The sequence below is a fragment of the Meles meles genome, chromosome 1, assembly GCF_922984935.1.
Source record: "Meles meles chromosome 1, mMelMel3.1 paternal haplotype, whole genome shotgun sequence".
NCBI lineage: Eukaryota > Metazoa > Chordata > Mammalia > Carnivora > Mustelidae > Meles > Meles meles.
In genome coordinates this window covers 132136444-132148453 of record NC_060066.1, presented here as the reverse complement: position 1 = coordinate 132148453, position 12010 = coordinate 132136444, and the positions used below count along the sequence as shown (strand labels likewise).

General features: G+C 37.3%; 1 protein-coding gene across 2 annotated transcripts in view; it reads left to right on the top strand.

Annotated features, from left to right (window-relative positions):
* SNX7 (sorting nexin 7) overlaps positions 1-12010 on the top strand; it is a 100384-nt gene that overhangs the window by 17336 nt on the left and 71038 nt on the right. The window contains exons 1-2 of one of the 2 annotated variants that reach the window (XM_046024188.1): positions 5106-5125; positions 8320-8502. In XM_046024188.1, the coding sequence (XP_045880144.1) occupies positions 8332-8502 (171 nt within the window). In that variant the 5' untranslated portion in view covers positions 5106-5125; positions 8320-8331. Of the gene's footprint in view, positions 1-5105; positions 5126-8319; positions 8503-12010 lie in introns of those variants that run through there. The other variant, XM_046023469.1, reaches the window with a different exon arrangement.

Sequence of the window (12010 nt, the reverse complement as noted above, 5' to 3'; positions counted from 1 at the left end):
TTCCCCTCTACTTGTAAAAAGAAAATAGCTGTTTGTGCACAGATGGTGGATATGATTTAGTATTATAAGAGTAATTCATGTTATATTTATGAGATGTTTCCAAGTAGCCTTTTAGTGAGAGATATTCAGGAAGGACACCTTTTAGAAAGGTCGTCTCTCACCTTTTAACCTGTTTCTTTTGGTGTTTATCTCCTGAGTACTCAAATATTGGCAGGCCATTGTTTGCTTTAAAATTGAGGGATGTTTTTTATTTATATCCGTAGTAGAACCTTGGAACCATACAAGATCATTAAAGGAGGGAGGCAAAAGCATTTCTCAGAAATTACTGGAGCTGATTGTGAACGTGTAAGAAAAAGAAGGAATGGAGCAAGGATGAAATGCAGTAATCATACTATCCCCCCTTCCTACCATTCCACCCTTGCTTCCTTCCTTAAATTTTTATTGCGTGCAATGCTGCATATAGAAATTCTGTCAGTGGGCACCTGGGTGGCTCAGTGGGTGCCTGGGTGGCTCAGTGGGTTAAAGCCTCTGCCTTCAGCTCAGGTCCTGATCCCAGGGTCCTGGGATCAAGCCCCACATCCTGCTCTCTGCTCAGCCAGGGGCCTGCTTCCTCCTCTCTCCTGTCTCTCTGTTTACTTGTGATTTCTATCTGTCAAATAAATTTAAAAAAAGAAAGAAAGAAAGAAAGAAATGCTGTCAGTTTGCCAGGGCTACTGTAACAAAGGACCGTAGACAAGGGGTCTGAAACAAGAGACATTAATTTACCTTTTTCACAGTTCTGGAAGCTGGAAGTCTGAAGTGCATGTGTCAGTGGGGTTGGTTCTTTCCGAGAGCAGTGAGGATGGAATCTGCTCCAGGCCTCTAGCCACCTGGCTTGTAGATGGCTGTCTTCTCCTCATGTTTCTCAACATTGTCTTTCCTCTATACATGTATCTGTGTCTAACTTTGTTCTTTTTATAAAGACACCGGTGGGTCATGTTGCATAAGAACCCGCCCCAGTGGCCACATTTTTGGCTTAATAAACCTCTGTAAAGACCCTGTCTCCAAAAAAGGTCACACTCTGAGATATGGGGTGTTAGGTCCTTCAACTTATGAATTTTGGAAGGGCAGAATTTAACCCATAACAAATGCTTATTCTAAACCAAATGTAGCAACAAGGAAAACTTACTCTTAATTTGTAATTGGTTGTGTCAATAAATTTCAGTGTCATGCTAACACAATTCTAATGTCCATTTAACTCAGTAAAGTCATTTAAGTGGTTTCTCTCATGATGGATGTGTTGGTTTGGAATAAGGGTAGAGGACAGTGACTTCTTACAATAGTCCGGCTTCACTGTTACACATTATATATTATGTTCACATCTGGGCTTGAAACCATCCCAGGATTTTGGTGTGTGTGTGCCTGTGTGTCTTCACTATGCTAGCTATAAGAAGGGTAGTCAATGTTATTTAAGAAGTAGAGATCTACCACACAGATCATTTCCCTTCTGCTTTAATCTCTTGAAGAAAGAAAATGAAATGGTGTCCTTTCATTGTCTAGAAGACCAGTAGATAATGGACATCTATCCAAATGCTAAAAATGAGTGGACATATAAATAAAGTTCAGGGAGGGGGGCAGAGAGAGAAAAAAGAGATAGAGAGATAACTAATGAGAGAAAGAAGCACACTTTATTGTGGAGGTGAGACCTTTGTTTGGAAAGAACAAATCTTAATGATCCATTTCTCCTGAAAAGCATCCACCACAAAAGGTTAAATGGAGGGCTTTTTTGGTTAATTGCTCCTGTGGATCTTCTCAAACGCTTATTTTCTTCTCTTATTCATGTCCAAATGTAAATCTTTTAAACATTGTCATTATATTTTCTCTCCCCTTTTTTGAAGTGAATATAAAACTCTTTGGATAGTCAGTTTTATTGAGGTTTTGAGAATGTTTTTGAGTGATTCATAGTAATTTAAATCCTTCTACTGAATCTTGGATGTTGCTAAATTTCAGCCTGTAATTTTCTTCCTTTGCTCGATATCGAAGCGTATTTTTGACACCACACTATGCTCATTGGAATTGTGAGCCTTTGTAAATTCATGCAGATCTTTCCTGCTCTACAAAAGGATGCATTTTAAGCAGAAGAAATAGAATGCTAAATTATGTAGTAGGTATAAAAAGTGGGCTGTGGTGAGTTAAGAGGGTGACTACAAAGAATACCAAAGCACATGGTTGTGTGCAGTGTCAGGGAAATTTAAAGTACGTGTGCCTGTCAAACTAAAATCTGTCAGCTTAAAAAGCTGCTACAGGACCCCTCCCATATCTGAAAGTAGAGCATTCCTATGAAGCATTTTGTAAGCTGAAATGGATTAAAGAGAAGAAGCAGTTACCATTAATCTATATGGAAAATTTTTTTAAGCCTTCCCAGACCCAAACACAACTTCTCTTAGGCTTTTCTGGCACCTTAGGACGCATTTTGCTAATGGATGCACAAAATAAATGGCGATAAAGCACAGATGTTCACAGACACAGTTCAAGCTGTGGAGTTTGATGCTGTGATGGTGAGTGTAGTTCCTGGGGAAGGAGCTTGGTGGCGCCACTCTGACTGCGTGGGGTGCCCCCCCCCCCCCCCCCCCCCCCCCCGCCTTTCTCAGGGCTGGCTGCAGAGCCTTTGCTGGGCACTATTTTTGCTTTTCACCATTTTCCAGAAGAATGAAAATCTTTGGATTGCAAAAACAGATACTTAATGAAGTGGCTGTACTATATACAATATATACTATACAGAGATATTTTTGTACCTGCTGACTGCATATTTATTTGGAAGCTCTCAATTACATTTTTAATGACTCCTTAGTGTTTCATTGTGTTAGCATTCCATAATTTATCTTGACAATCAATATCCATGTGATCCCAGGCATTTTAAAATTTCCTATTTAATTAAGCAACTTTGATCAGTTAAGAAAAAAAATCAAGTGTCATCCAAGGTCATTTGTCCCAATGACCCTAGACAGTTGTTTTAACTTATTACAGTAGTTCTTACTGCCTTTGAACATACACACAGTGTTGACATTAACAATTTTAATATTTTTTCTCAGTATATGTTTATTTTAGAATCTGGAAATGCAGAAACTCATAGAAAAATATTAAATTCAACAACCATCCCAACACCTGGAATAACTTCTGTTAACTTTTTTGGTATAGCTTATAAGCTTGTATCCTCTGTCTCTCACGCTTTTTCTCTCCTACCTTCTCCGTCTTAAACACATAAACACACATACACACCCAAGAATCTAATCATACACAAATTTTATATCCTGTTATTTTCTTTTAATAATATACTGTGACCCTTTTTCCAACATACTATATTCTAAGTTACTTCTAGAATATTACTTTTAATCACTTTATTGTGTTCTATCACATGGATAGACTTTATTCTAGCCTATTAATAGGGATATACCATAATTTATTTTGATAAACTTTATGGCAAGATATTTATTGTCTCTTATTTTGTATCTCATTAATACAACTGTTAAGTGTCTATTCCTTGGTCTAAATCATGCCTAAGTGTTTTTCTTTTCACAAATCATTTTGTAATCACAGCAACCTGAACCTTCTTAATTTAAACAACCCTTATTGTTCTTACCTCTTCAACTGGTGTGTCTTACCATAATATCTCTTGTATTATTGCATTGAGGGCTTACCCAAATGCTGTATTATAGTTCACAGAACTAACTTTTTGTGTGGGAAGAGCCTTAAGAATAGTGCTGTGGATATTACTGATGCTTCAAAAGGATTTAAGTTGATTTGTTTTCAGGGGGAAAATAAGTCAGTATTATGATTTCAGTCTTTTTTTCATTCCTAGTACTACAAAAGCATTCCTTGTCTTAAAATATTGGGGTTTTGCTACATTTTTATATATTTAAAAATTTAGAAGTCGTACTGTTTTAGCCTTTGAGGTGGGAGAGATTTTGCAAATTTTCAACTCCAGGTCCTCAATTTAACCTTGAAAGGCTGAATTAATTGTTCAAAGTTACTTGCTTAGTCAGTGGTAGAGAAAGGACTAGAACCCACGTTTGAGCCTCCTTTGTAATGATTTTTTTTTTTTCCATTTAGGACTGGCTAACTGTTGCTAAGCTATGATGGACTTTGTTGCTGAATTCATCTTTAAGTGTGTTGGTTAAATTTAATCTGTTCATAACAACAGACAAATTTTTTTATTCTAACATCTATACATATTCTTAATTTTGGAAGAAAAAGGTGGTATCTAAAAGAGAAAGCAGAGATGGGGCACCTGGGTGGCTCAGTGGGTTAAGCCTCTGCCTTTGGCTCAGGTCGTGATCTCAGGGTCCTGGGATAGAGCCCCACATGGGGCTCTCTGCTCAGCGGGGAGCCTGCTTCATCCTCTCTCTCTCTGTCTGCCTCTTTGGCTACTTGTGATCTCTATCACATAAATAAATAAAATCTTTAAAAAAAATAGAAAATAAAAGAGAAAGCAGAGAGTTGGAAACGTCATTATTACTACTGAAGAAATAACTCAAATGTCATATTGATACTGTTAGTTTTATGTTTGCATATGAATAAAACATTACTTGTAGAATTTACTGCATGTTATCCTTTTGTTTCATTTAAAATTTTTTATTAAAAAATAACATGCAACCCTTTCTTTAAAAACAAACTATTGAAAGTGCCTGAGGAGACGGTATGTCCAAGGAAGCAGCCAGTGTCCTTGGGGCTGAGGAGTGAACCAGTGTGTTTGTGAATAAGAACAAGACTGCCTTGGTTCATGGGGTCAGGGCTGAGGAGACAGTTGGCCTAGCTGGAAGATTGGTTACATGTAGAGGGATTGAGCATTAATAAATATCTTCAGGATACTGGGAGCCAGGCTTCTCTCTGCTGGAGAAAAGAGTTACAAACATGGAAAGAGGTAAGGCCGGAACAGTCATTGTAACTGGAGGTATTGGTGTGAACTCATAGTATTTACTTTCTATCTGTATATATCTAGATCCAAATGTGTATTGCATGTGTGTGTATGTGTATGTGTATGTGTATTATACATATATTTCCTATCATTCACATCTTGGTTTCCAAATTCCAGTTTCCTCTAGAAGGAACCAGAGTTTCTTGGAGAAATGTCTGATTCCATAGCCGGGTAAGGGAAAATATAAGATAAACCTGAAACATCTTGTTCTGCCAAGTTATGTTATGTACAGTGCTCAAGGAATAATGAAGACAAATCAGAAACACACAGATGCCACTAGGGGGTCCCACTAGGCAGGTCGTGGACACTTAACATCAAAATAAATTATGACATTAATGGCTTATAACCTATTGAATAACATTGGAATCTGTGAGTCTATACTTACATAGTTAGTTGAGTAAATAAATAAATACTCTTTATTCTCCTTAGGAGGAAACCTAGTGATAATGTCAAAATTGGAAAAAGAAAAAAAGGAATACATGTGTTATTTTGAAATAAGGAATGTAACAAGGAACAAAAACAGCTAATAGAGTTCTACATTTGCTTCTGAAGAGTGTGAACTGGGAATAGCAATTCTGGAGTATGGGAAGCTGCTTTAAATTTTAATTTGCTTTGTCGTATTTTAAACTTTGTAGAATTATTTGACTTTTTAAAACTATAAATATATTTTTTATTTTGAAATAATTTTAAACTGGGAGAAAAGTGGCATGAATACCACAAAGAACTTAGATTTCCCAATGACTGCCATTGCACAATTTTCCTTTCTCTCTCCCTCTGAGTTAGTTGAATACATTGAAGACATGATATTTTATTACTCCTGAATTGGCCTGCATATATTTTTCAAAAACAGGGACACTCTCCTACCAAAGTACAGTATACATACCCAAATCAGGAAACTGACATTAACACAATACTACATTCTAATCCACAGACCCTTCAGATTTCTCCATTTGTCCCAATAACATAGTTCAGAGAGAAAAAGCAAAGATTCTCCTCCTTTAGTACAGAATCCAATTCAAGATCACATGTTGTATTTAGCTATTATGTTTCTTCAGTCTTCTTCAGTCTGGAACAGTTGCTCATCTTCCTTTTTTCCATCAGAGGAGTTGAATTTTTAAAGCTATTTTATAAGCAATGTCTCTTCCTCTCAAACACACACAGTACCTGTATTTTTCTTCTGATCAGTATAATTATATCACCATTTTTAGTTAAGTTCAGGATTAAGAACAATTTGTGTGTGTTCACAGTCAAGCCATATAGTGAACTAGGATTACCTTTTCATTCTTGTACATCTTTTGCTTTCTTGAGAATTCATCATTCATTTATTCCTTCCTTCATTCATTTCCTCTCCTTCTTTATCCCTCACTCTTGCTTTGTGCCCATCTCGGCTTCTCTGCACCCATCTCGGTTCATCTACAGAATCTAACATGACATGCTTCCTCTCTTTATGTTTAAAAATATCACATATTCTGTGCCCTGCCTCTCTCCTTCTTCCTCCCTCCGTCTCTTTCTCTTTTTTTCCGTCCCTCCCCCCTCCCTCCTTCCCTCCGTCCCTTCCTTTTTCTTCCTTTCATCTTTTTTTTTTTTTTTTAATTTTCCTCCTTTCTTTGCTGACTCCTCTGGTCTTTCCTTCTGTCCCTCCTTCCTTCTTCCCTCTCTTCCTTCATCCTTTTTCCATTCTTCATCTCCTTGCCTCCCTGGTGACTAATCTTTCTGACCAGGTCTATATAGGATTTCTCTAGTTCTGCTGCAAAGCTATCAATCTGGAACATTCCTTCACACTCATTTGAAGAATTTCTTCTGGTACTCTTTTCTGTTGACTCTGCTGTTTTTAGATTGTTTCTTCTTCTTCTTCTTCTTTTTAAGATTTATTTATTTATTTGAAGGATGGGGGGAGCAAAGGGAGAAGGAGAGAGAGAATCTCAAGCAGACTTCCTGCTGAGCACAGAGTCCTGTGCTGGGCTTGATCCCACAACCCTGACATCATGACCTGAGCCAAAACCAAGAGTCAGATGCTCAACTGACTGAGCCACCCAGGCACCCCCTAGATCCTATTTCTTCTTGCTCTGTGCCCTTATTTTGGAAAGTTAAAGAAGCTTCCAAAGAATGGGTGCAGAGGAAGTCAGCTTTGGGTATCCTTTATATCTGAGATGGTTTTAGTCTATGTGTATACTTGAATGACAATTTGTCTGGCTATCTAGAGTTCTAGGTAGAAGATATTCTCTCAAAATTAGGAAGATGTCTTATTATCATTTAGTTGCCTGTGTACCATTGAGAAATCTGGAGCCATTCTCATTCCTGAGAGTCCTATTGTATTTTACCTATTTATATTCCCTCTGGAAGCTAAGATCTACTATGAAATGTCATGGTAATGGATGGTTGCAGGAACACATCCCACCCCACCAAGGCCCCATTCATTTTGAGAAGGTATGAGAGACCCTGTCAGCCTGGAAACACTTCAGTTCAAAGCCCATTTTTCCTTCTTCATTTTATGGAGTTAGTTTTATTAAGGCATTGCCTGCCTGGATCCTTTAATTTTTAAAAACACTTCCTTCTCCTTTTCTATCTCTTGTTCTTTTAATTCAGCTTAGTTCTTGACTTCTAGCTTTCAAACTTCCTGTTGAGTTGTTATCTTATTATCATATTTCAATTTTCATGAGCCTCTTTTTTATTGTCTTGCTGCTGTTCTCTGAATTTTTTAAGAATATAGCTCCTGTTTTTATTCATGAATTAGATATCATTCTTATCTCTGATGATTTCATCTATTTTTTCTAAGCGTTCTGTTCTCTAACTGCTTCGCGTCCCCTGTTTGTTTGTGAGTCTTCCACATCAGAGGCTTTCTGCGTATTTAGATATTTTGTAGTCTCTACATCAGGTAATAAAAAGTGGAGGAGATATTCAGCATGTACGGGAGGAGCTTCACTGCAGGGTGATTAGGCAGAGACCTGGCTAATGCATCAGGGATTGCAACTGTTGTTAGTCTTTTCTCGGAATGGTGAAGGGAGAGGAACCCTCCGATCGCTGTGTGGAATTTTGCACATTGCTGCCAGCATCCTGGTGGCCAACAGAGGGAAGAGGGCTGGCCATCTTCCCATCTAGTCTGCAAGACTTTCCCTTGCTATCTCTTCCTCCATTCTGCTTGGCAACCTTGAGGTCAGAGACAACCCAGAAAGTAAACTTAAAGTGGGATTTTAATAGGAAACAAGAGATAAAAATACATGTTCAATGTAGCAGATCTAACCAGGAGTCCAGTCATCCTTTTTGTTCTTGATATATGTCATTAGTATTCATGGTTTCTAAGAAAAAGAGGATTTTAAACTGTTTCTTCTGGAGAGGTTAATTTTTGAATGTGTTTTATTCCTCAGGATGCCTCACTGATGGACATGAATTCCTTCAGCCCTGTGATGCCAACATCCCCTCTGTCGATGATAAACCAAGTCAAGTTTGAAGATGAGCCAGATTTGAAAGATCTCTTCATAACAGTTGATGAACCTGAAAGCCATGTTACTACGATTGAAACTTTCATTACTTACAGGATTATTACTAAGGTAAACTTTTAATGAACACTTTCTTGAATACAGTTGCTCTCTGAACTTTGGAAGTGCTTTTTGTTCACTGTGACTCTCAACAGTAGAGAATCTTAGCTGAATTGACTTATTTCTTTCAACCATTTTGGGTAAGACATTGCATCTAATCTATCCTTCACTTGTTCTGTGTGAAATCAGTGAAATTCAAATTACATCGGTCACTCATCTTTTTAGCAGTCGTGCATCTTGAAATAAGAACATTTAGTTTTTAGTTTCAGAAATTATAAAGAAATATCTTTGGAACGAAGAACCTCAGTTTGCTAATAAACAGAACTTTTTGAAAACATGATACATTATTTTGTTGTAGCATTTCTTTTGAAGATTACAAAATATAGTTTCATTTATTTTCCAAATAAGAGCAAATGGCTGCTTTATAAGATACTGTTAGTTGTCCAGTAATTAAAAGTCAGAGTAAATCTAGAACCCAAATCTCCTTAATCCTAAGAGAAGGCTGTGAAAAAGACAGTTTACTTCTGACAGAATAAAACAACCAGTTTAACTTCAAAAAAAAAATTCTTTATGTAATAGCAGCCTTTGAGAATTATATTCATAAGTTGTAACATTTTCTCTTTTTTTCAAGATTTTATTTATTTTCGAGAGAGAGAGAGAGAGCGAGAGAGCCAGAGGGGTGGGGGACAGAGAAAGAGTCAGAAGCAGGCTTCCTGCCAAGCAGGGAGCCTGATGCGGGGCTCGATCCCAGCACCCTGGGATCATTACCTGAGCCGAAAGCAGACACCTCACCAACTGAGCCACCCAGGTGCCTCTATAATATTTTCTTTATGAAACCTCACCCTAATCTCTTTTGTAGCTGAAAAGGGTTTGGGCCATCTTCCTGTAATCACTTCTTCCAATGCAAACTCTACCTTGCTGCTAGTTACTATTTCATAAAGGTGTATATATTTGATCTCTTCACTCAGATTCTTAAAATCCTTCCTTGGTTCCTCATTTCCCGTACAACAAAGTGCAAATTCCTTTGAATGACATATAAAGAGCTCTTCAGTCTGATGCCAGCTTCCTATATAAAGACTCATCTCCCAACTCCCCATGTTTAATACTCCTGCTCTCCACTCATCTAGAGCTATTTTTGTTATCTGAATACTATAGAGTATTTTCTTTTTTAAGATTTTATTTATTTCTTTGAGAGAGAGAGAGCAGGAGTGGAGGGAAGGGGCAGAGGCAGAAGCTGACTCCCCACTAAACAGGAAGCCTTACTCGGGACTCAATCCCAGGACCCTGGGATTATGACCTAAGGCAGATGCTTAACTGACTGAGCCACCCAGGTGCCCCTCTTGGGTATTTCTTACTCTCATGACTTTGTGTATACTTTTCCTTGTTTGCTATGTCCTTCCTCTTCTAGAGGAAGAATGAACTGCTGTTTATTTTTCAGCAACTCAAAATGATGCCTGCCCCGCTCCCCCACCCCCTGTACCTGCAGGCGAGAAGTCCTCTTTCTTTATCCTGTTTTCCCATATTGTTCTAATTGAATTCTTAAAGAATGTAAAACATTGGAGTCAGTATAGCAAAGAAATTAAAGGTCTATATTTAATCCTGCTAAGCCTCAGGTTTTTGTTAAATCTATAAAACAGAAATGATAATCGAACCTGATTCTGTAGAGTTGCTGTAAGAATTGATTTAGCATTGGTAATCAATGTAAAACACTTAGCAAAGTGCCTGACACATAATAAATGTTCATTACTCTCCTATCTGTATGTGGGCAGATTACTAGGTGTTACTTGTATTTATTCCTGGCAAGTCTATGAGCTTCTAAAGAAGGTAATTGTATCTTAAGTTCTCCATATTTCCAAACACAATCCTTAGGATATAGTAACTAAGCAATTTAACTTTTTGGTGCATGGATGAGTGAAGAAATTTATGGTATCATACTTGTATCAAGAGGCTACAGAGCAAGACAGCACGGAATTGAATCTTGATGACTCCCCTTTCTTGCTATGTGTCTTGGGCTATTTAATTAACCTCTCTATGCTTAGTGTCCTCAGTTGTAAATAAAATAACGGTACTAACCTTGTAGGGTCTTTGTGAATATTTAATGTGTTTATACAGACATACTGCTAAGAATAGAACCAGATTTCTCCTGGTATTACTATTTTAATTATAAGCACCCATTGCTATCCTCCTTCCTAGCAAAGAATTTGTGCAGCTGAATTATTTTCCCATCATTATTGGTTTCTCTTAGACACTTTTTTATAAGCCACCCTGTGAATTTTACTCTAATAAGAGACATATAATTCTGATGAGTTATCCAAAATTACATCGTACTTTAAATGTACTGCTCTTATAGTAGTAGTAATAGTGATAATATCACAGTGCATTTAACTAACATTTATTGTGTGATTACTTTGTGCTGGGCAATGTTTTAACCACTTTATACATACTAACTTATTTAAAGCTTAACAATGATCCTAGGACCTAGATGTTGTGAGCTACCCCCATTTTGTGCATGAGGACACTGAAACTCAGTAACTTGCCAAAGGTTACACACCATAATGATTACCTGAGCTGGGATTTTAATTCCAGACCATTTACTTTCACACTTCATGGGTTTTCTGTTCTGTTTTTGTGCATCTCTGCATCATTATGGCAAACTATCTTTCATTTCACTTTTATGAAATAGACATTTATACAATACATCCCTTTGTTCTACTTCTGATTGTTTTTACTATATCCTAGTATTTAGACTAAATCTATATATGCTAAAGTATGCCTTATAGATACAAATACATAAACATTTAGTAGATGAATATCATGTTATCAAATACAGTCTTTTCTTTGTTATTCACTTATTATCATTTATTCACTTTCCCATATATTCAGTGAAGTTTTATGGAGTGCCAGTTATGTCCCAGGTACTGTGCTTGTGTATTGAGACAACACCAGCAATCAAGGCAAACATACCCCTGGCTTCATGGAGCTTTCAACCTAGGGGGTGAGGATGTTCAACAATTACATGCTTAATTATTTAATATAGTCATAAATGCTGTGAGAGAAAAATACAGAATTTTATGAGCACAGGGACTCTGTCTAGTTTGGAGGTTCAGAGGTAGCTTCCCTGAGAAAGTTTTAGTTTTTTGAAAATTTATATTTATGGCATTAAGATTATAAGGGTGAAACACATATACATGGGCACATATGTACACTGACAATATCCACTTAGGAGTACTTAAGAATGATCTGGCTATAAATAATGATGAGTCTTAGGAAGCCCACGTTCCTGGCATCTGTTCTCCTTGTGGGAAATTACCCTTTATTCTCCAGATTAGACTATCTAAAGTGACTGCTGTAACGTACTTTTTCTTTTGGAGCTCAAGAGACGTGCCTTCCTTTAATACATATAGAAACAAGAGTGAAGAGATTTAACAAGGGTCTTCTCCCTCACATCCTCATCATGAAGACAGACTCCTAAATGTCCACCAGTGTGGAGTAGGGGTTAAAGTATATCCCTGATCCTAAG